At 41.5% G+C, this 25362-nt stretch overlaps 1 protein-coding gene across 11 annotated transcripts in view; it reads right to left on the bottom strand.

Moving 5' to 3' along the window:
• Positions 1-25362, bottom strand: part of PXK (PX domain containing serine/threonine kinase like) — a 47987-nt gene that overhangs the window by 10789 nt on the left and 11836 nt on the right. For 8 of the 11 annotated variants that reach the window (XR_010918521.1, XM_067541191.1, XM_067541139.1 and 5 more), the window contains exons 4-17: positions 20479-20665; positions 18987-19064; positions 18477-18550; positions 17452-17526; positions 14419-14523; positions 14094-14195; positions 12100-12261; positions 10386-10503; positions 9804-9882; positions 7356-7404; positions 6420-6497; positions 5348-5434; positions 4622-4691; positions 3064-3126 (exon numbers count right to left, since the gene is read on the bottom strand). Coding sequence is in view for 10 of the 11 variants with exons in the window: in XM_067541191.1 (XP_067397292.1) it covers positions 3064-3126; positions 4622-4691; positions 5348-5434; positions 6420-6497; positions 7356-7404; positions 9804-9882; positions 10386-10503; positions 12100-12261; positions 14094-14195; positions 14419-14523; positions 17452-17526; positions 18477-18550; positions 18987-19064; positions 20479-20665 (1327 nt within the window). In the remaining variant the exon portion in view is untranslated. The remainder of the gene's footprint in view (positions 1-3063; positions 3127-4621; positions 4692-5347; positions 5435-6419; positions 6498-7355; positions 7405-9803; positions 9883-10385; positions 10504-12099; positions 12262-14093; positions 14196-14418; positions 14524-17451; positions 17527-18476; positions 18551-18986; positions 19065-20478; positions 20666-25362) is intronic. The other 3 variants (XM_067541164.1, XM_067541172.1, XM_067541226.1) reach the window with 1 other exon arrangement.

Here is a 25362-nt window from a genome sequence, read left to right as displayed (position 1 = left end):
AGCGGCATTGTAAGGTCCTTCACTCCTTTTAGATTAGGCCATTTTAACACGGTCTGTTTCCATTCCACTAAAATAATCAGCTGAAGAAAATGCGTAAGAAACTCAGTCTTAAGATTCTGCCACATGCTACACATTCTAATTGCTAATGGTAAGGGACCACTGAAGGCAATTCACCCTTACTTCCTCTAATTTAGAGTTGTGATGCAGCTAATTCCCCAAGTGCGATGCTGAATGAAGGGTGACCAGATGTCCCGATTTTATAGGGTCAGTCCCGATATTCAGGGCTTTGTCTTATATAGGCGCCCATAACCTGATTTTTCACACTTACTATCTGGTCACCCTAGCTGACGGTCACTTGCTGCCTTCTACCTCCACAGGGTTCAGTACAGCACGCCAGCTATGATTTATGAAGGTGTTTAAATATAGTTAGCTATTTCACCTCTCAATCCTAGGACTCAAGCAGATCATTTTTTCCCCCTTCACAAAGTTAGTCAATAAAGTAGCAAAGAAACTGGGCTTCACAGCATTTCAAAAGGCTCTAAAGCCCCACAACTCTTGAAGGCAACAATGTTAAATGGTAGGAGTCTAACCTATGTGCTGACTCTGAAAGCAGCTAAGACTATAGGCATCAGCATACAACATTCTCATTCACCAATCAACTCTCTGAATGAGCAGTTTAATCTGCTGAAAATACAACTGAGGACTGATCTCTGTGTTTGGCTCATGACGGAGTCCAAGTTCAACTCCACAGCTACATCTATGGCAAAGTGACAGGACCAGGACCTGCAGCGTGGGTTTGTTTTTGTAACGCTGTATGCAGCTTTCACAAAGTTATGCAACAAAACACTCCTTATTTACAATAAATAAAATTAACTGTATCCTCCTTGTGCGTGACATTGCGTACTTGTCTCACAAAGTAAAAAAAGTCTATGCTAAAAATAAAAATCAACCATGTGCACAGAACTGCTCTTAATGCATTAGACCTTGCGTAACAAGAAGTGGTCTAATAAATGGCCTTTCTTAAGGCTTCCCTTAAAGTACTGCTGGAGCCCCAGGAAACCTTTGAAAGAGGGACAGCATTCAGAAAGGTTTGGGGAGTGTTGATTTCCTGTGCTTCTCCTGTCGTTCCCCCTCCAGACCCGATCCAAAGCCCACTCAAGTCAGTGGAAAGATTCGCATTGATTTCAATGGGTTTTGGTCATATGCCTAGAGATCCCTCTTCCCTCCCCAGCTCCACACAGGCACATGTCGTACCTCTGTGTGGCTGGCGAGGAGCCTGCTGGGAGACAGGAGTGCCGATTCGACGCGCTTCTCTCATCCCATTCCCTTCTCCATGGCATAGCCCATCATCGTAACACGCCACCTCATCACACAACAGCACTGACAAGGGGAACAGGATCCAGACTAGAAATCTAGAGGAGAAAAGCTTGACACCTCTGCCAGTCACCTCACCAATTAGTGCTCCCATGAAACTTTTGTTTAGGTGCAAATATCCTTAGCCAAAATCAGGGAATGGAGGATACAGGCTACAGAAGCATTATTCTTTCTGAACCATGTTCTTCGGTTGTGTCAGAGTTGGTCATTTAATGGGTTGATTGCACACAGAAGCAGAAAAGGCATATTCGTGGTGAAAATCAGAGACCCACGCCCCACTAACTTCCTTTTTTAGCTAACATTTGAAGTGATAAAATTATATTTAACCACTCCAATTAATGCAAAATCAGTTAGTCTTTTTATACCATCCAGTATGTGTTGGGTTTACAAAAATACATTCTTAAATGGTGGCAGGACTAAGAATGCCTGAAACAATCAGAAGCACCATCACAATTGGCATGCCACAGCACTTTTTGATTAGCACACATGCAGGGACAATTTGCATAGAAACAAACAGGTTATGGACTAGACCAAGCAACCAAGAGCACAATATCAGAAGGATGAGCTACAGACGACAGAGTGTTCATACTGGTGACAACACAGAAACCTAAACCACATCTGAAACTGACAGATAGTATCTTCCAGTTTAAACTCACATCAATGTCAAGACATGAATCTAAGCACACAAAAAAACCCAACTATTTTCTAAACATCTATCCGTTTTGAAGAGGTACAGCATTCAAATCTTGAAAAAAACAAACATAAAAGTCGGCACACCTGGAGGATAACAACAATTAATTGCAACACAGACCAGACAGTGGTATCTTAGTACCCTAAATCCAACGAAACTGATAGACTGAGTTCTTCTTAGAGGAGAGAACATAGTTCATAATTCTCAACATATTCTGAATTTGACAGGGGAAAAAAATTATTTACAGAAGTTTGTGGACTACTGTGTCCTTAGAAGGTCAGTTAGAACCACCAACCCACACGGTCACTGCCCTAACCAATTAATGTAGTCTAGATGAAGGGGTTAACCTAATGCAATGCGGCAGGTTTGTTGGACCAGAAATCAGGGGAGCTAAGTCACTATTGCCTAGCTAGTTGCTACAAATGGGTTTTTTCCCCTGAAAACTGATATTATTAGCATTCATAATGTTGCTCCTCAGAGAGCCTTACACTTACATTTCAAATGTCAGCGATGTATTGTAGATGAATGCTCAGATCTGCATTTAACACTTGGGGGGATACAAAGAGGATACAAAACTGCTGAATCACACAACAGAGCACTCCGGAGCCCAAAATCTGAATCATCGGAGAGCAAAGCATGTTTGTGAAATAACGTCAGGCCCAGAGGATGTCTGGAAAGTACGGATGCAGGTAGGATTAGGGTAGTGCAGACTTAGACGCAAGCGTTTGTATTGTGTGGACAGATTATCTCCAGGCACATTACAGGGAAACCTGTTAAAGAGGAAGGCTTTGTATGTTACTAGGCTGTCTAGGATGCTCAGAAGAATCCAACTGTCTGAACTTTTGTCACTAGAGGGTAAATAAATGTCATCTGTACGTATTTATGGCCAGTCCTCAGCCCCTAAAGCTCTATCACCCTTAAGGAAACGAAAGCGCATCTCCCACCCTAGAAAAACGAAACAGAAGACAGACCAACATTGCAGTAGCTCTTTAACTTACCGGCTGTAGAGGGTGGAGTAGGGGACGATGGAGATGTCAGAGGGGAGCTCGTCCCAGAGCCTGCTAAACAAGATAGCCACAAGGTAACTATAGCTGTGCTTCCAGGATTCAATTCAGTAACATAAGATGGGCCCTTGGAACCAATCTTATTTTACTGACTGCTTCCACTGAAGTCAATGGCAAAATTCCCACTGACTTGAATGGGTACAGAATCAGAACCCATCTGAACGGACAAGCTGCACAGTATGCAGTATCAGACCAGGCGTGACAAACATATCAATTACACTCAGAATTCCCCAGTGGAGAACACTTCTTTTCAATTGCAGGCAGGATGCTTAGGCTAAATGCTGTTGGTTTAAAATGAACAAAAAGAAGTATTTCTTCTAGGATGACCAGATGTCCCGATTTTATAGGTACAGTCCTGATATTCGGGGCTTTGTCTTATATCAGCACCTATTATCTCCCACCCCTGTACCCGTTTTTTACACTTGCTATCTGGTCACCCTAATTTCTTCACACAGTGCACAGTCAACCTGTGGGAACTCTTTGCCAGAGGATGTTGTGAAGGCCAAAACTATAACAGGGTTCAAAATAAGAACTAGATAGTTTCATGGAGGATAGGTCCATGGCTATTAACCAAGATGGGCAGGGATGCAAAACCATGCTCTGAAGTGTTCCTAGCCTCTGTTTGCCAGAAGCTGGGAATGGGTGACAGGGGATGGATCACTTGATTGCCTGTTTTGCTCATTCCCTCTGAAGCACCTGGCATTGGCCACTATTGGAAGATAGGATACTAGGCTAGATGGACCATTGGGCTGACCCAGTATTGCCGTTCTTATGGATTTCAGGGGCCAAATTTTGCTCTCATTTAGGAGTATGCCACCCACTCCCTGCATACTCTGACCCCATTTCCTTCTAGGAGAGGATTTTCTAGTCAGTTGCTATAGCTTCCCCAGTTACTTTGACAGCTGACTGTATTTCACAATGAATTGCTTTGCAGAACAGTTACACTCTTTAAGATACTTAAGAAGATACTTCTTCCTCTTGCAAGTCATTTTAGTTAAAGGAAACTGACTGCACTACTAGCTAGTCCAACAAAATGGCAGCTTACCACAGAGAGCCATCTTCAGAACTGGACACAGAGGCAGCAACTCCCCCCGACCTCTCCCAGTAGCTCATTAATTCATTTTAGTAACTTCTTACAAACTCCCGCAACACAAACTCCAACAGTGTTTCGGTGTGAATGAAGAAGCATCCAATGGATTGACCGATCAATGCTATTGTGAACACAGCACCTTCCATCCAACACTCCGTGCACCAAGTGAAGAGGTTTTCACCTATTAATAAACTATAACTACCAGTGACAATGTTTTTAAACTCGTAAGTTGACCACAATGAAATAACCAATACTGGGATCAGCTTGCAGTAGTCTGATGTTACTGTACAATAGAAAATTCAAAGTGATTTTAGGCCTTCTAACCAACATGTGATTTGATCTGGTGAAACAAAAATGACAGCTGTAAGCCTGCTAAACCAGGCTCTTCCTGTTGTTAGTTACCTGAATTGTTTGAGTTGCTGTATTTTGCTGAGTGTTCTTCCCCACTTTCGAAGGCAGAGAGCCTTGACTTCTTTAAAAATCAAGCACAGAGAAAGAGAAGACAGGAATAAACGACATTTCCAAGACGGCTTTGACACAGGAAGGTTTGCATCAGCCCCCCAGGGGTCATTACAGCATGCAGGGATCACCAGTGCTCTAGCCACACCCTTCCCCAGAGTGTACCCCACGGACCAACTCTGCACCAGCTCCCCCACTGCTGGGGAATAGCCCCAGCTGTCCCCTTTGGGCAGTGTTATGGCCCTACTGCCAACCAGAGCAAGGGCCAGGAGCTGGTCCTCAAAAGAGAGCAAGGGATGCAGGAAATGTGCTGCAGATGCAGGAGATGCCAAGGAGAAAGCTTTCCCATCCACCCTGGCAGAACGTGCAAAGGGCCAGGCTGTTCTATGTACTTTATGAATTCATACAGCCACGCTTCATCAGTTTTTCCTTTTTAGCTCATTTAAAGTTACTGCAAATCAACGAATCATCACCATTCAAACACTGCTGTACAGCTCATCACCTGTCCACATCCGTGAAAACCAATCAGAGCGGATGTTCTTTCTGTCTCGCTTGTCATGGGGATGGGAGCATACCCACATTATTCTCTCATTTCTTCACCACATGCTACACTTGGAACGTACATACTGCTCTGCATGCCAGAACCTCATGTTAAACAATTCCATTTACCTTTCGTGCCAAGATCTTCCTCTTCTTTTTCTCCTCTTCAGAACCATGGTGAGATTGAGCTTTTATCAATCTTCTATGCTGGTGAATCTTTACAATGAGAAAGAGACCAAAACAGTCCATGTGAATGTACAAGTCTTTCATCTGGCAACCTCAGAGAAGGGGAAATAGTTGGAAAAAATACTCAAACGGCTTTGAATTTTTTTTCCAATATTCAGATCTCCCTGTTACTGATTTGGGGATGGGGTCGAGGACTAGAGTTAAAATAAAAGTTAGATTTATACTTTCTTAGGGAATGTTTTGTCAGCCATTCACTATGGAGAGTCCACTAAAGACAAAGGCGGGTCCATGAATACAAGAGCTGCACAATCAGGCCATGACTCAACATTTACTGGGGACAGAAGGGGGCATCAAATTTGCCGCAATCAAACACTCCAAACTTTGAGAATTTTTGGATCCAGACTTTCTGACTCAGACTTATCTATACATTTCAATAGCCTTTTGAAGACTACTAAATTGATATTCAAGTATTCAGCAAAAACACAGTCCATTAAGGGCACCCACTGCATTTACATTTAAAAATTAAAGCTAAATAAGAAAACAAAACAGGGCCAGATTTCCAAACTGTCTTCCAGGTTTGCATGCATTTTTCTGCACGTGCTAAAGCCAAGTCAGTGCACAAAATCTATCATGTGTGTCTCTCACAGCATGATGCAAAAGACAGGAAGCATGGCTTCACACTGTCAGTTAGCCATTGTGGCTCATGTAACTTTTAAATCTGATAAAGTTAACTAGAAAATAAACAAGCCTTTGTTTTATATTTTGATACTGTCAAGTTCTAGCTTACTTTGTACAGCACACCTTTAAGACACACGAATAGAATTCATTTCTAAAATGGTTTTCTGTCAGACACCTATGGCAGTAGTCTTGCAAGTATGTTGCATGCCTCGGTAAGATTTCTTATGTCTACTGATGAAAATATTTAACATTTCAACATTTGTCCTAAAATCTTTGGTTTAACAGACCAGGGAAAAAGAAGGTCTGTGGCAAAATCATAAAGAAATGCAAAAATTACCAATTTCTGTTCTTCAGTTAGTCTCTTTTCTATGCATTCTTTGGCAGCTTTCAATGCCTCTTTTAACTTAGTGGGAATCTGATAAAGGGAAGAAAAGAATCATGGTATGGGATGTGCAAAGCAGAATTAACACACAGCTTCACTATCAAACACCCACTTTTCATTTGAGGAATTTCTGCATCTATGATCAGGCCCCACTAACCATCTAACACTGATGGTTTAATACAGATAACTGTGGGTCCACCTAGACCACATGAGATTTCTGCATGCACTGCTCCCTTCAAACCTGGCAGCAAGACTCAACAGAAAAGGAGCATTGTGTGTGATGGATGAGTTAAAACCAAGATTAAGCTAGCAGCTGTTCAGTCATAAGGTGCTGCTGACTGGCGTATGGACTAACTGATGGTTTAGAGTGATTCTGTGAGGTTGTCCTGCATCCCCTACAGAACTTAACCAAGTTCACATTTGGTCATCTGATAACCAAGAACCACCAAATAAAATCGGACTGCTTACTTCTCTTGTCTAGTATTTACAAGTAACTCGTCTTTCGAGGGGCAGTTTGATGCATCCACAGAATTCAGTGCTGAGTAGCCCCCCCCCTTCCCAAAGCCTTCATTTGCTTTACGTCTGTGTCCGTGTTCCTAGCAAGGAACAGCAACTGCCATCTTCCTTAAGAAAATCCAGTGAGATTTTTTAAAAAGTGCTCACTGGGACATTTCAATGAAGGGATCCAACAAACCAGCTCCCTTGCAAAGTGCTGCTGGAAGAAACGGCAGCACTGGTGCCTTTGCAGCCCTGATGGTAGCCAGGTTCTTCTGCCCCACACCTCTTTCATCCAACCCCCTATTTCGGCTGCACGGCACCAACGCCCAAAGCCAGCCACAGAAGCATACAGTCAGCAGCGATTCGGCATACGCCAGTGCTGTTCACTTGTACCTTAAACTGGGGTTTCTCGGAATTCGTTAGCAGAATATCACTGAATAACCTGAAGGGAAAGAAAAGTTCAAGTTGCTGTGTTATTTCCAAGAGACGGGTAGGATCAAGAAGAGAATGCAGCATTACCTCCTCTCCCTCCACTGCTGCTTATTCTTTGCACGGAGACAAGATGGGGGAGGTAATCTCTTTTATTGGACCAACTTCTATTGATGAAAGAGACAAGCTTTCGAGCTCACACAGAGCTCTTCTTCAGATCTTTGCACTAGCATTTATATTGTGCTTTTCATCCTGAAGGGTCACAATGTACAAGTAGCAATCCTCCCTAAAACATAGCCACCTCTGATGTGGAACATAGCAAGACCAGGAGAAATGCTTTGACAGCTGAAACAGGGTTATTTTAGGTAGGCAGAAAAGAATCCCCCAAAGCCAACTCTCCCTTTGCTTAAAGTGCCATGGTATCGTTAATGACCACACAGAGTCAGGGGTTTTTTTTGTACAGTGGATCTAAGAAAAACATTCCCCTTTCTTAAAAGAAGCTCTCTTTACACAGTCATTATATATTATTATTATTATTCAAACATAAAAAGCATGAAAGATGTCCGAGTAAAGCTTCACATTTCCATGTATCTGGATTTTAACACTCCAGTTCAAGTAAATTGAAAAAGAAAAAAGTTCCATTCCCTCCCATGAGACAGCAACAACAATACAAATGATTAATTCTCTCCCTTCAGAGCAAAGGGGAAGTCTACCAGAGGACAAGATCAGTCTGAAAGAGAAATATTACAACATTTCCAGCTACTTTCTATTTCTTTTTGAGACCACACTAGAAGGCTGTCCAGAGAAATGTCAGCGTTAAATCCCTTGTGACCAATAGTTTAGAATTTTGATACTAATACAGATCACCACATGTTTATGCAAGAGATTAACTTAGTCAACATCTCATATCCAGACACTTAGGAACAATAATAGGTAGAAAATTCAGAGAAAGAAGTGAAGAGTCATTTTAAAAAAACTAGATTGTGGATTTCTTTCTCCCCACCCCAACCTCCTTTTTAATTACGTGTCCCTGCAAAATTAAACAGACTCTTTCTACATAACAGTATTTTATACAAGGAGAGAAAGGTTTGCTTTTTTATTATACTGGCACATACATGAACCCAGAGCACAAATCATGCTTGCATCCAAAGGGGAAGCAGTATGGTATAGCACACATCAGGTCAGACTGGACATGGATTATCTTCTCTAAATTCTTATACCAATACCATTTCCCTGTTGCCAGATTTCTGTTTGTTTCCTCTCTCTCCCTCAAACACAAGCAAAGAAAGAGACGACAAAAAATAAGACAGCACTAACCCTTTCCCACCAGAAAACATGGAACTCCACAGCTTGCCCCAAAATGCATGGCAAGCTATACCCCGAGGGACTTGCCCACAACTCTAGAGGACAGAACATTTCTGCCCACTCCCTATTTTGAACACTAGTGTTGAGCAAAGCAATAAAATCTACTTTGCTAATCACATTGCAGGCTCACTGACAATAAGATCTATTAAGGATCATTTCTAGAAGGAACAGCAACCCATAAAGTCCTGCGTCTTAGAGGTTTTATTGCCACCGCTTCACATACTAGTGCATGTGTTCATAATATTGATAGCTGGGGCCATTTAAATAATCAAAGCAACATGCCATATAAATCCAGTTTACGTTTTTCAGGGTTCATTGATTTCCTTTTTCAGGATTTTTTTAAAGTTATTTTTGAGTTTTATGTAGAGGTCCAAAATCAGGGGTTTTCAGGGCTCTCTTTGTACACACTATCGTAAGTAATATATAATATTCCATTCTATACCTTACTCATTACAACAGTATATCTGCAATGAATAATCTCTTTGTAATGTTCCCTAGCACGCTTTAATGTAATACTATTTTAAACAGCACTGTTAACATGCACTAGAGAACATTTAGTGTGCATCAGCAGGGGCTACATGAACCAGTTAACACACAGCACATTAGTGCACTTTAGAAATGTCACCCCTGTGTTCCACATTACTGCTCCATATAGACAAGCCCTTAGATACAACTAACCAGTTCCAGGGTCTTTTTGATAAGCACCAATTTAAAAAAAAAAAAAAACCCTAAAAAACTGGGGGTATTTATTGATTAAAACTGAAAATCAGAAATTCTTTGTATAAATTGCAAACAACACTTCTCTGGGTGAATGTATCGTATACTACAATGTAGCAAGGGTCAAAACAGTTTACAGAACATCAATCATATTTCACAAGTGATGTACATCAAATGAAGTTAGACCATTAATGCTCTCATTTAGAAGAAGTTGTTCCTCCCCTCAAAAAACTTTATTATGAATTATGAGAGCACAGAGATTGCTTTGTTCATATTCAAATAATTAACAACACTATAAAGACTACAATAAACGGAGCAATGAGGACTTACGGCATCTGTAAGAGCTTGGAGACAGCTGGCATGCCATTCTTTACGGCTTCACAGGAGAGGATGGATTCCAACACAGCCACTTTAATAACAAAAAAGGACAGATTTTTATATTGCAGGAACACATTTGCTAACACTGCTTTCCTTGTTTTGGGATAAAAGATTAGGCACTGTTGCGTAACACTCCCTAACTAACCTTTCAACTAATCAGTGCATGCACCCACACAGTTCAAGAGCAGTAGACATTAAAATATGATACTTGTGTTCATAGCTTTTACCAGATGATCAGAAACTGTGCAATAAAGAAAGGTACACTGACTTGCTTTCATTCTATGTATCATGTATATTTCTTCAGGGAAAAGGAATCTCTCAATACAGAAATGAACAGATACCGTATATTTCTATTGTAGTCAATTTAGTAAATAATTATTCAACCTCAGAACTCTCATTCTAAAGCCACAAGACAATTTAGGTAGGTTTCTAGTGTATTCTAATAACATATGTCCTTTTAGTTTAGTTAAAAGAAAGGCAGACAATTGAAGTTACTTTAAATGGAGGCTAAAACCTCCCCAACAATATACTCACCAACTGATGCAGATGGAGCAGGAGGAAAGCTGTCCACTGGGACTGAATCTGGAGGTCTCCCGTACGTCATTTCATAAAGTAAGTGACCAAAGCAGTGGACATCAACATCTTCCAAAGTCTAGGAAGAAAAAAAGCCTAGCTTGCTAAAATCAAGCAATTTTGCATATTTCCGTTTCAAGATTTACAATAATCCATTAGAGAAGGATGGGCTTGTGGTTAAGGCACAGGACTGGGACTCAGGAGCTATGGGTTCAATTCCTCGTTCTGCTGCCGACTCCCTGCACGACCTTGGGCAAATCACTTCATCTCTCTGTGCCCCAGTTCCCCACCAATAAACAGAATTCCCCTTTGGTGTCTTTTGTATTTAGATGCTACATGTGGGGGAGGGAGGGGGGCGGGGAAGAACAGTCTTATTATGTATACAAACTGCATCCAGCTCCAATGGCTCCTCCAATACAAATAAAATAACCTCTTCACAAATGATCAATTTGGCATTTTCAGTTGCGGGTGACAATAGAGATTAATAATTCACATAACTATTTTCTGTTCACACAACCCTTATTCATATGAAATAAATCTAGCACTTTTGAAAAACATAATATAGAAAGGAAATCTTGAACTTGCACATTTTTCTAATATTATTTGAACAGTAAACACAGAGGTGTAATATAATATAATATAAATAATATAAATGTATTAATAGTAATAGTATATACACCCAGACCACCACACACACCTCACTGATTTCCAACCAGCCAATAAGTAGATAAAAAGGAAAGAATCCAAAGAAAGCACTATTTGTACAAAATAACACAGTTTAGTGTGTTTGGTTTAACTCAGAATAGTGAACGAAGTGTTAATAGGAGGATATTCACTGGCTTTTGAATTTATGTTTAAAAGCAGGCATATAGATGTGGCTGCACTTATTGGCTAAGACAGCAGTTCCCAAACTCTACCATGTTGCATACCATCAACATAAAATGCCACCACCTGTAGGGGTGGGGAGACGAGGCGCTGCACTGCTTGGGGGTGGGGCTGGTGCTGGAGCAGCTTCTGGCCAGCCCCCCCAGCAGCAGGTGGACGCGTACCATTGGGAGGTGGCCTGCATACCACTGGTGATACGCGTACCACAGTTTGGAAACGGCTGGGCTAAGACTTCAGTAAGCTTTGATGGCACTGATAGTTTATCTAACCATGAACTTTTAACAGTTTCTTTGGCACCACAGTACAACCGTTTAACAAGGCCAGCAGCTGTCCCATGTGATACCTTATGTAATTTATCACGAGTACAATTTATTACAATGACATACTGGTTAAAAGCCTGCAGTGCTACAACAAGGCAGATTTCCCAGCAGATGGGAAGTTAAGTCTAGCTTCTCTGCAGACAGAGTGTATTGCAGCTGAGAAATAATCTGCACCCACACACCACACAAAGGACTTACGAGTTCTGAAGACACAGAAATCTGCATAATGTCTCTAACCATTACCTATTCATCTCAGAGAAAACATTTTCTGATTCATTCCTGAGATATATTCTAACTTGAGCAGATGCTTACAGAAGTCGTATTTTCTACAACAACATTAAGGTCACTTTTTAGGGTCGATAGACTACTGTAATGTTTTATTGTCAAGCACAGTTGTTTTACTATCACCTCTCTGATGAATTTTCACATATGAAATATCTACTCATCCTTTTATATTTTAAGTGACTTACATTAATTTTCCGAAACTGTGAAAAATAGGATCGATAGAAGGATGGAAGTCCCAGCAAGGAATTCTCTAGATCCAGCAACCTGCATGTATCACCATCTAACACCACATTGGAGGAATGTAGATGCCCATAAGGAAATCCTTTTTCATGCAAGAATTTTAATACCTGAAAGATCAGACAGAAAGAATTACTGCAAGGAAATCTGTTTGGATGATTGTCCGTCAATGTTTGAAGTATACTTAAAAGAATCCATCATAGATGGATAGGCTGCCCATAACTGAGTCTTTCATCTTTCTCATTCAGCTCTCACCTTCTAACCGCATTGTCTCAGAGTCAAGCCATCTACTATGGCTTTTCATTCATGGATTGGGACTGGCACCATCTATATGATCACACTCATCCCTACACCTCACCTGGCAGTTTCCCCAACCTATAAGTCTCTAGAGGTTCATATTCCTCTCTAACAATTGTTTCCTTTAGCTGCTTTCCCATCCCACTCAGCTGGTGGAGCCACTTCAATCAGAATCTGCTGCATTTGGATTTATTAAACACTGCATGCAAAGTGGCTGAAATCTGAACCATCCTGTCTTCCCCCATAAGGGAACTAATCTGCAAGATGCATGCCAGTACTGCTCTTCTCCCAGGGACTTGTGGGAGTTTGAGCTCTTCTCCCACAATTCCACAGGGCTCTCAGAAGGCCTTCTGAAAACTCCCAGAAGCCTCTGCCTCATGGCATCATGCCAGAAAAAGTGTGGTAGCTAGGGGGAGGACACCAAGGATCAAGGGCAGAGAAAGTTCTTTTGCCTCTGGCTCAGGGTAAGGACTAATCACAAGTGAAGTGAGATCTGTATCTACTGTCTCTAAAACCTTGCCCCTGCAACAGACATTTGATGCAATGGCCATGGAAGGAAAAACATGACACACTCACATCTGCAGTATCCTATATATCCACACAGAAACTCACATGGTGAAAGGTTTGCCTTTCACTCCCTTTCACATGTGAGGCTATCTACTAGAATTACAAGTAGCTTGTTCAATGGAAGAAGCACCAGAAGGAAATTTTAAGACGTTAACCCTCAAGGCTCCTAACACTAGTGTCAAGATTCACAATTTCTCACCACCAAGTGCTAAAGGGATGAAATATACTGGACTACGGAAAACAGCAGGAGATGAGATATTGTACTATGATTTCATCAGCCTATATAATATGATCTTAATCAAGAGGTCTCAAAAGTTGACACTAATCAAGCATTCACAATACATGAAAACGACTTCCAGTTTTAAACAGCACCAATACACACATCAAAAGGGTCTTGGAGGGAATAAGAGGCTAATAAGAAGCACTTATCTACTGTGTGTCTGAAAGATAAGAGGAAACGGGTCAAACTGAACAAAAATCTATAATACGGGTTTACAACCTTTTTTGGAAGACTAATACGTTTTGTAATGTGAACTGCAGCAAGTAAGAGAGGTTTAAAAGGACACTACTAACTTGAATTTTTTCTTTCAATTTACTAATTTGGAAAAATTCCAGTTTCTGATGGAGCACTCCTTTTAAGTACCAGAGCCTGAATTTTTTAAAAAGTTACCGTAAAAGCACTGATGAGGGTATTCCTGCTCCCGTCTATATTTACAGGTCTTTCTGGCAATGAAAAGGAGTTACTTAGGCCCCAGGACAGCAATTGGATCCACAAGGGCAGACTCTGGCACCTCTGCAGAGCTCCAGTCACATCACAATGAGGGCTCCATGCAAGCCTAAGGGTCTGCACACAAGGATCCAATTGCAGGACGAAGGCCTAACTAACTGTACTGGGGACTACACTGAACTGACTACACACAAAGTGTGGCCAAATGTACAAAATAAACTAACTGAAAAAGGACAAAACATTCCTAACTTCTTTCCATTATAATAATCCTAGCTGTTAATTATGAGGCAATTTTCAAGTTGACAGTATCCCTTTAGCCACAAATGCTTTATGGACAGTAGAAGGAGTTACCTCTAGTATTTGTCTCCCAAATGTTTTTATTGGCTGAAGTTCGAGACCTTGAATTTTTTTGGGATTGCAGTACTTCTTCATGAATGAGTCTTTCGGTTTTGCCTTTTTAAAAAAAAAAAAAAAAAAGGTACAGAGCTATTAATGAATGTATAAAATGCCATGTTCGGATTAAACAATTATAAAGAAGAAAACCTAAGTACTCTTGATTTACTCAGCTGTAAATCATAAAAAGCACTTTCTATTATTTAGAACATATGTTATAAGAACACACAGTAATAAAACATGGCAGAGCATTTTGCTAAAAATCACTGCAAATCTACAATACCTTATAAATAAGGTCCTTTAGTGTTCCCTTCTCATTGAATGGTCTAATTACCAATGCCGAGGATTCATTGGCTGTAGCAAAAGTGACTTTGTAAATGTAGGGATGCTGCCAAAAGAAGAAGCTATTAGGAAGATACATACATTTTAATGTGGATTACAAGTAAATTCATGCTAGATTCATCTAACAGAGAACAGATATCCTGAAATAATATCATGCATTTATCAAAATGACAAATCAGATTTTGGAGTCACTTCTGCTTAACTTACCATGATTTTAGTCTTAACCAAGGACTAACTGCAAAACTAACACAACAAGGACTTTATTCAACTTCAACTGAAGAAGACAGGAATCTTACTACCAATTTCAATAACAGCTGGATCAGACCCTAAATTAGTAGCCATACACAGGGGTATGGCACAGGAATTTAAATTAGACTGCATTTGGAGGAGCTCGCTCTGTTGCAGCCCTGGGCTCTGAGGAGCTGTGTGTCCCCGTCAATTATTGGGGAGGCCCATGCCCCTGCTTGCCCCCCCCTTGTGCACTGCCCTGCCCACACATGATAAGACATATGCACTTAAACTGGAGGTAACCAAGCACAGGATGCAGGGGAATTTGGTACCAGAGGAAAGATAGGAGGTTGCAAACCTCATTACCTGTGCTTTTCCTCTGACACTGCAGTCAAAGTCACTAGCATGTTAACAAAAAACAAAAAACAAAACAAAAAAAAAAGATGAATGGTCCAGTCCTATAAACACTCATGAATGCGAGTAACTTTAACGTGAGTTTAATGGGACTATGCTGCATATAGTGTTGTTATAGCCATGTCAGTCCCAAGGTATTAGAAAGACAAGGTGGATGAAAGAATATCTTTTATTGGACCACCTTCTGTTGGAGACAGAGAGAGGCTTCTGAGCTTACACAGACCTCTTCTTCAGGTCTGGGAAACTTACTCAGACTTAGTCTACACCAGCGGTTCTCAACCTTTTTTCCCCCCCGAGTACCACTTGGGAAAAAAAGGGGGAGGGACTTGCGGCGGCAGGATTTTGCGGCGGCGGCGGGGGGGGGGGGGGGGGGGGGGGGGGACGACACGACTTTTGGCGGCGGCGGGTTACATGGGGGGAACAATGCCCTCCACCGAAACCCTTCCACCGTTTGCCCCTTTTTGGTGGCAGGGTTTCGTGGTGGGTGGGTGGGTGTGCACTTCCGGCGGCGGATTCGGCGGCACAGTACGGCTCGCGTACCACCCAGCCTTCTTCGAAGAACCGCTGGTCTACACTACACACTTACTTCGGTATAACTGTCGCCCAGGAGCGTGAAAAATCCACACCCCTGAGCAACATAGTTATACCGACCTAAATCCCAGTACAGACAGTGATATGACAGCAGGACAGCTTCTCCCGCTGACATAGCTATCACCTCTTGCAGAGTTATTAAGCGGATGGGAGAGCTCTCTCCTGTCGGCTTACAGCGTCTTCACCAGACATGCTACAGAGGCACAGCTGTGCTGATGTAAATTCACAGCGTAGACCTGCCTTTAGTATCTCACAGCTAAACACAAGATGGAACAGATTGTTTAGCATAAGTGGTTAACACACATATCAAGGGGCCATTCAAAATGAAGTGGCCCGTTAATAGCCCTCCAGTCACAAGGAATGTAACAGGCCACTTCATTTTGAATATTCTGGTGAAGATGCTCTCAGCCGATGGGAGAGGGCTCTTCTGCAGCTTAATAACTTCTGCCTCCATGAGAGGCTCTCCCGCCGACACAGCTCTGTCTACACCGGCCGTTAGGTCAGTATAACTTACGTCGCTCAGGGGTGTGAATTGATTCCACTCCTGAGTGATGTAAGTTATACTGAAGTAATTTGTCGTGTAGACAATATCTAAGTTTCCCAGACCTGTGTAAGCTCAGAAACTTGACTCTCTCACCAATAGAAGTTGGTCCAATAAAAGATATTACCTCACCCACTTTGTCTCTCTAATACGCTGGATAAAAAGTTCCAGAGGGGTAGCAGTGTTAGTCTGTATAAGTTACTCATGTGTTTGTGGCCTCAGGCCCTAGATTTGCATACGAGGTAGTTCAATACCAAGAATTCTCAGTGCTAGTTTCAGAGCCTTTTCAGAAATGAATATCACTCACTACAGTAATTCAGTGCAAGTGAACACTATTTACTTTCTGCTGACAACTTCGCTTTCAGGATTAAAAAAAAAAAAAAAAAAAAAAAAGAGAACCCACACACATTTCAAGAGGTTTAAAACTTGGCTGTAAGAATTAGCCCCAAGGTGACATTGCAAAAGCACGGCCTTAGCTGGGAGGCCTTTCTTCACCAGCATCTCAGATCAGTCTGTCAGTTTCTGAGTTCCAGGATATGCAAAGATGTTTAACAGTTTAGAATGCGGCCCTCTCCGCCGTAAGTGTCTCTCATATTCAGCAGAGCCTCAAAGCTGAGGAGGGCTGCACAGGATTCCCCTGAGAGTCAGCAAATACCATTCCTGATTCAGACAGAGTTACTACTATTGAATCCTGCCATGTGGTATTCCTTGTTACATAGAAGATAAGAGCACTGCTCCATTGTTTCCACAGCCTCTGCCTCCAGGCTACTGACAGATTATAGACAAAGCACCAAGAATCAAAACATTTCATTGATACCCATTGCATTCTCAGGACATCTCAGATGAGTTGTTAAACAATTAGAATAGTGCTGTCTAAATGTATCAGCCTGAAAATCTTGGACATTTACAATCAAAGCTGATGCTAATTCAAAGTGTTATGGAAAGACAGGAAGAGAAAAAGCACGTCAGCCATGACTTTGAAATTTCTAGCATCACTACTTTCTTGGGCAATTACATATTACCTCCCAGGATGTAGGAGGCTTAACTAGTGTTTGCAAAGGCTTTGAGCTCTTCTGATGAAAGCAGTTTTATAAGTACACAATATTTTTATATTCGATTGCATACATTTTTTCAGGATTAGTCCTCATAAAGGTTAATTTTGGGTTGGCTCAGGGTAAGAGTCATCAAGGTATCACTCACAGAACAAGAAGGAAGAAGTTTCACAGCGCACTGGAAGTCTTTGTCAGACAAGTATTTATCAGGGCCAAAGTCAGCCTAGAAATGAATACAAAGAGTAAAGCGTCATTACTGGCATCAGCTACATTATATGCAGAAAAAGATTAAAGGATTTTTGCTCAAGTTTTCTCCCAAGTTACTAAAACAGCTGCTTCTGCAAGATGTACCTCTAGAGTTTGCCATCACTTACTTTTTAATGGAAGGTAATGCTTTATACATTCTGAAAAGAAAAACTCTAGATGCTAAACTAGCTCACAATTGGTTCATACTGCCACTTAGAGCCCAAGTTTACATGTTTTTGTTATTCACATGCAATATCTGATAAACAAGGATAAGATTGTGGCATAGAGGTCACAGAAGTCATGGATTCCATGCCTTCCAGAGATCTCCATGACATTTTCTGCTTCCGCCCTGGGGCGGGGGCCTCACAGCTCCAAGATGCTGAGCCACCGCGGGCTGAGTTCCGAGCCATTGCGGGGGTCCCTGCAGCTCTCTGAGCCACTGGCCCTGCAGGCTGGCGGGGACCCCGCAGACCCAGAGCTCCCAGCCATGGTGCTGCAGCTCTGAGCCGCTGGCAGCAGGGGTCCCAGATCTGTCAGCCACAGTGGTTGCCGGACTCCAACCCCCACAGCAGGGCTTGGGCTCTCATCGCCCCAGTCAGCCCCATTTTGTCACAGTTATTTTTAGTAAAAGTCAGGGACAGGTCACAGGTGTCCATGAATTTTTGTTTATTGTCCTTGACCTGTCCCTGACTTTTACTTAAAAAAAAAAAAAAAAAAACCCCATGACAAAATCTTAACCTTACTGATAAAACACCATAAAGCTAGCCTTCACTAAAGTATGACCTTGAGGATGAACTTAAAACATTTATTACTTTTGTTGGGGAATAAAGTAACCACAGAGAGGCTTTATGATGCTGCTTCAACCACTCCATTTATAGCTATCTCGAAGAAACTGAAAGGAGGACGAAATTTGAGATGCAAGCATACCCAGCTTAACATTAGTCGCTCCTTTGGTTGATTCTTACTCTTCATTAAGAAATACTTCTTACGTATTCTCCAACCTAGAAAGAAAAACAGTTTACATTTTATTTTTGAAAAGCTAATGAATCATGGAAGCGTTTATATGCTCACTCCTTATTATGCTTCTTCAGTAAGAAAATTCTTCTACATTTACAAAGACCTTTCTCTATCAGTAGGGCATTAACAACATATACCAAAATTATGTCCATGTGGAAAGATACATAAATAATTTAAGACTTCAGTGCTTAGTGTTATCAGTGGTAAGACTCCCAATCCTTCATCAAATTCAGTTCCATATACATAATGATAGTGCTCTTCTAACTTGGCTCAAACTGCTGCCATGACTCGCGGTTCTAATTAAGTCTCCTTCAAGAAGAGAGACATTTAAGAAGAGAGGATTGACAAATTCTTCCCCCAGGGAACAACATGGCAGCCATGTCTCTCCTTGACCAGAGACCCAAACTGCCAATTTCTTACCTATATCTTTTAGTGGCTCTACCACCTCCCACTTTGGCTCCGACCGGAAGAACATTGAAACATGCTGTAAGGCAATTTCTGCAAAGAGATTTTTGAAAGTCTGTTAATTATATACACACACATTACTGAATGTTCAGTGTCTAAAGCAAAATGCAGGAATTCATACATAAAGGCAGCAAAACTGTCACAAAACATGGCTAAAAATGTTTGGGTTTTAATCTGAAGTAGTTAAGTTCTTCCAAGAGAATAGTGTAAATCAGCTGGCTTCAGAAATGTGAATTCATGAATTTTGCATTTCCTCTGTACTAGACGTAGGCCTAAGCCACAAGCCCAGGTCCAACACACTCCCAGAAACAGTTCAGATCCAGATCCAAAGCTCGCGGTTTGGATTTCTCCACCTCTGATCTGCACCACAATGTATTAGGAAACTTCTTTGTTGTTTATCTTTCATGCCAAATTTTAAAACCTTAATTTACATTTATTCTGCCATTACTACATACAAACTATTCAACTGTTTATTCCTCTTTGCTGCTCTGCTCCTGCAGTCCTAGAAACAGACAGCACTTCCCCGCAGCTGGAAAGGCAACTCTGCTAGGAGTTCACAAGGTGATTTAAGAGAAACTATCTTAAAAGAAAGCAGGCTAACAATGCAGCTTCTCTAATGTCACTGATCTTGACAGGAATAAATAGTGCAAGTGACTAAGGATGAAGAGCTTTATATTTTATTTGACTCATTGTGTTATCATTTGCCTGTGACCATTTGTGCAATCATGCTTGGAAAAGAGGAAAATGGTGCAATAGTCATTGTTCATTGGTGCAACAACAGTATATTAAAGTAATGGCACGCTGATGGGATCTGCCAAGACCACAAGCAGTGACTTAATCATTATTAATTCCTCTGGTCCTTGCTGTAACAACAGTAATCTTGATTAACTTGTCTGGAATTAATATGGATGTCAGAATACTTCTTATAGTATCACCAATGTTTGTTCAGTATTAACTAGATGGGCTGATATTTTAACGTATTTCTTATATTTTAGGTCTCCTCCATAGCTTAATGTAAATGTCAGGAGAGAATATTTAGGGAAAGGCAGAGACAACAGACACTCGGATATTTCACAGAGGGAAAGTGTGGACACAAACAAAAAGTAAACAGTATGTTTCTGCTTTGCTAGGTTGTGCTTTTATGAAAATAAAGGTTTGCACTTCACAGTTTATAGGGGAGTTGACAGTATGCACCATCTCTGGGATAGTTTTCCATTGGGTAGTGCTACATAAATTGTAAAATGGCTGCGTTAGTTGAAAAGCTTATTTTCTGGGGTGGATCAGGCTATCATTTTATATCAGTACTGCACATCTTATAGGTCGGGGGTTTGCAAACAGAGGTAGTGCCTCTTGGTCATCTCCTCTACTCTAAGGATGAGTTAAAGTCTATTCAGCACTCTATTAGGAAAAGAAATTTGTTAATTCCGTTTTACAATCCTTCACTTACCAGTATAGTTTACAGAATAGTTGTTTGGGTCCAAGAATTTCTTTACCAGTTCACAATTGGACAGTATGTGATTGGTCGTGATGACATTGAGATAGTTCTGGAGTCCCTTCTGCCTTTCAGCTATGAATTCACGATCCATATTTCCAATCAACTTTTTGGGAGGAAGAGGTAGACTTAGGGCAGAGATCTTAAAAAGAGAGCAAAGATCATATCAAAAATGTCTTCTTCAAATGTCTCATGGAGGTAAATAATTGAGTAATAAAATGCTAGTCTTGTGCTGTTCTAAGAACCAGGTACTTTTAAAAGTGAATATACAGAAGGGTTATATTGGCATTTTGCTCTTTTAAGTTCTGTGTTTATACAGGGCTGAAATTGTCCGATATGTACTCTGACCTCAGAATGTAAAGATTTGCATATGTAACACCACTAAGAGTGCCAGGAGATTTAAGTGCAAGAGCCACACTAACAAAATGGGAATACAGCACTGTGCTCTCAATCCCAAAGCAATCTGCAAATATGACATTGTTACAAAAGTTAATTTTCACAGCATACCTATGTCATAGCACAAACCAATGCTGCATCCTAGTGTCCGCTCTTGACAAACTTTCTTCTCTCCTATTTAATGTGTGCAGAGATTGTTAATAATTTCTAATTCACCCATTGCCTTTACTGGGGATTTAAAGAAGCTGGCAGTAAGGCCTTTTAACTTGCAATTTCAATTCTATGAGATCTTCTTCACATCCCATTCTAAAATTGTTGCTGTGTGGTGGTGTACAGATATAGATGCTATGTTTCACCTCAGAGGTTGCTGCATTCTAGTAGTGGATCACTACGTACCCCTTACTTAGGCAATGTGAGGCTTTAGTCAATGTTTGTGAAGCACTTACACATCGTCAGATGAAAGATGCTGCAGAAATGCAAGTGTTATTTTAAAGAAATCAAAAGATTGTGTTTGAAAAACAAAAATGTAGGTTGAACATAGTATTTATATCTACTTACGTTGTATGAATTGACACAAAATAAATTATTCATCTTTCCAACACATCCCTATTCAGCAAATCAGGTATTGAGCATTCATGGGAGAAAACCTTAAGAAACGGGTGTTTGTGACACAGAGGCCTATGGTGCCAACTGCCAAAAGGTTCCCTCTTCTGTAATAGCAACTCCTGACAGGCCTGACAAACTCACTACACCTAACACATGACTTCCATAGTATTTATCCATAAAGAATATCTTATAAGATCTTAAAATGAAAGCCAGGATCACAATGACCATCAATATCATTGTGAAATGTATGTACAAATAGCATGTAAGAAATTGTGGGCACGCATGCAAACACGCACACACACACATATATTCCTAAAAGAGTCTGAATCAAGGCAGGGTTGATATACAGGTTTCTACCAGATAAAGGATATATATTCACCTGTCTGCCTCGGTTCACATGCAAATTAAGCATTGTAGGGCAACAGGATGAAAGCTCTATTTGCATACACAGTCAACACACCAGAGAACAAATCCCAGGGGGGGTCATCCTGACTCTGGAGACAACACAATGAATTTGGGGGGAGGGGGGGGGGCTATAAGGAGAAGGCAAAGACACTCCTCTATTCTTCTTGGGGAAGCAAAAGACAGCACTTGGGGATATAAACCAGGAGTATCCAGGGAAGGGCTGGATGAATGCTTCAAGGGATTCAGGCACTAGGGTGCACCTATTAACCTGCAAAGCAGTGAGGACTAGCACTGACCTGAAGAGGCTGTATCACAGTGATGCAGAAAAAGAACGTTGTGTGTGCTACTTTTCTAAAGAAAATAGTTGGGTCATGGGGGAACACTTTCCCACACTCTCTCCAAGTGCTCAAACTGGAGGGGGAGAGAAGGTGGGAGCATTTTGTGGTTATACCATCCCCACTTCTCACTTCCACCAGCTGGAAAAGTAAAGGAACAGTTTAAAAAGCTGGAGCAAACCATCACTTTTGGGGACAGAGGGGGCAATGCCCTTCCCCCTTTCCCTCCTCCTCCCTCTGCACCCATGTGTGCTCTTCCCAACCCCTGGCAGCCTGACTCTCATTATGAATCAGTAGCCGACAAAACGTTGGTAAGAAAAATAAGGCTAAGTCTTAAATTACAGGAATGCATGCAAAGCGCCCTAATCACTGTGCATTTCACACACACACCCCTCCTACTGGGGGGGGAGGGGGGGAACATACCTCATTTGCAGGCTAAACATTTTACACACACACACACACACACACACACACACACACACACACACACACACACACACACACACACACACACACACACACACACACACACACACACACACACCCGAGACTCTGCACCAAGATTCAACCAAGATCACAGAATTGCAGCGAAGCTTGCACACAGGAAAAGTATCTGATTTCTGAAATGCGATCAGTCAATAGAAAAACGTGTCAGATCACAGCCATGAGGCTCTTCCCCTGAGGGCTAGCCACTGCTTTACAGAGAGGGAGCTCTAATTTAGGCCTTCCTGACCATTTTCAAATTTTCTCCACGTATACCTGGGGAAGATTTAGTTCCTTGATTCAGACAAACAAATCTGAATATTTAAGGCAAGCCCAATATTTTTACTTTCTGCAACCTCTCCAACCCCCCCCCCCCCTCCGCCCCCATGCCACATCACAAGGGGGCTGGGATCACATTTACAGAAATGCACCTCAGTGGGGCCCTGACCCTGCAAAGACTTCATGCATTTGCTTTAGACCCTGAGGCAGTACTTGCTGTGGGCCCTAATTCAGCACTCATTATAGAGGTAAAGCGCCCATTGCAGCCAATGGGATTTTTGCCAGAGAAGGGCCAATGCTTCAACACTTTTATCTTCAAACCACAGTGTTTTTAGGAATCTCTGTTCATGAGGTTTAAGAAGTGTTTGCTGTTTACCTGAATCTAGTTTACTTTGTTCAAGATTCTTGTGCTCTGGAGATTTTATTAACTTTTAAAATGTAATGGCAACAAGTCATTATTCCGCAAGATAACACTGATGGTACTTTAGCAGCAGAGGAGGTCTGAGGAGTTCTCAACAAAATGGAGATAACATGACATACAATTTCCACACTTCTACACTAACTAATCTTGAAGTAAAAGGAAGATACATAGGGTGGACTGCAAGAAGCTTTTTAATCCAGTACATTTGAGGAGCTTTGGGTTGAGATTTTCAAATGCAGTTTGGAGATTCAGCCACAAGTCTCCCATTAATTTCAATAGGAGCAGTGTGGCTAAGCCCCTATTCCAGTCAGCTTTGAAAATCTCAGCCTTCACTATTATTTTGAAGAGGTGTCAGGTAACAAGGCAGTAAACACAACACACAAAAATCCAGGAGGGTTCAAAACTCATCAAGATGTCCAAGTACAACATCCTGAATCAACAGACAATAAGCAGGTCAAGAATTAAGTGAGTCAGAAAAGAACATGGGAGGCTTACGGTTTTAATTCCAAGAGAAGTTTCAGTTCTCTCTTTCAGGAATGTGTCAGAATGTTGTATGTCATTTTACTCTGAATTAGCTTCCATCCCTATCGGAGGAGTTTAAGCTTCTTAAAATGTTCAAGGTCAGTCACAGGGCCTGAACATTTCTATACAAGATTGTGCTGCTGGAAGTTTTGGAAGGAACTAGGGACTGTACTACTTAAAGAATCAGAAAATGTACACATTCGTATGCAATGCTGGAGTTACTTTATATAACTCAATGGGGCAGGAGGACAAAAAAAATAACCTTAATATGCCCCATTTCCCTGAGTGCCACCCCACATACCTTGGTGTCAAGGGCAGAGCTGGGAGGGGTAGGTTGGAGCAGTGCTACACAGCAGGCATCACTGCGAAGATTCCTGGCAGCACGGCAGTCAATATATGGCTTAAAGTAGCGGTTCTCAATCTGTGGTCCACAGACCCCTGGGGGTCTGCAGACTATATCTAAGGTGTCCGTGAAAGGTTCTCATTACCATAGAACCTGCAGTCCACAGACTATGTCTAAGATTTCCAAAGGGGTCCACACTACCATTGGAAACTTTAAGGAGTCTGCAAATGAAAAAGGGTTGAGAACCACTGGCTTCAAGTCACGTTAGGGACGACTCCTTCCCGCTGTGCTGCAAGTTCTGTGCTGTGCCTCCCAGAGGATGTTCTCACTCTTCCCAACTTACAGATAGCAGGAAAGTCTGTTGCCAAGCACCTTGTATTACTTTGATCCTTTTCCATCTTCTGTTATTTAATAAAACCGGTCCTCAGGGAAGATGAGTTGAACATTACATGAGCATTTGGGCTTAACTGAGACTGCCTTGGATGGGGCATCTGCCTACCACCTCACGATAATAATTCCTGATGTAACGTTTTTGCAGTGGCATTGGCAGAAACAATTCCCCAACAGCCTTGTTCCTTCCCCACAAGCAATCTCTTTTAACCTCAGGTGCAAAGGCTCACAGACAATGTCCCCATGATGCAATTATTCCATTAGAGTTTTGCAGAATACATTACACCAGCTTTTTTACCAGGCAGAGGTGTTGTAAATAGCAATTTTGTCACAAACATTCTCCATTTCTCTCTCCTAGGAAGTGGTATGTATTTTAAAGAACAGTGACTATCAGCCCATACAGAGGACCAGAAGGGAAAGTCATCGGGTTTGTATGTTCAGTAGGATTTTCTTTTCCTGCTCATGGGGGTTGTTTTTAAAACTGTTCTGTTCCCACATACGCTCTCCCTGCTGAAAAATTACTGGAATCCAGTCATCGCCTGCTGAAGTCATGTCTGGGCTGAAAACAGCTAACACATGCCAAGATATGCACAACCTAACAGCATAGTCATGTTCATATTATGCTGTATCAGTAAATGAAAGGCCCATTTCTGGATTCT

This window comes from Emydura macquarii, unplaced genomic scaffold, assembly GCF_026122565.2.
Source record: "Emydura macquarii macquarii isolate MOO-44397 ecotype Brisbane River unplaced genomic scaffold, CSIRO-AGI_Emac_v2 contig_71, whole genome shotgun sequence".
Classification (NCBI taxonomy): domain Eukaryota; kingdom Metazoa; phylum Chordata; order Testudines; family Chelidae; genus Emydura; species Emydura macquarii.
The sequence above is the reverse complement of the archived record's forward strand: the minus strand, read 5'-3'. Positions and strand labels throughout refer to the sequence as shown.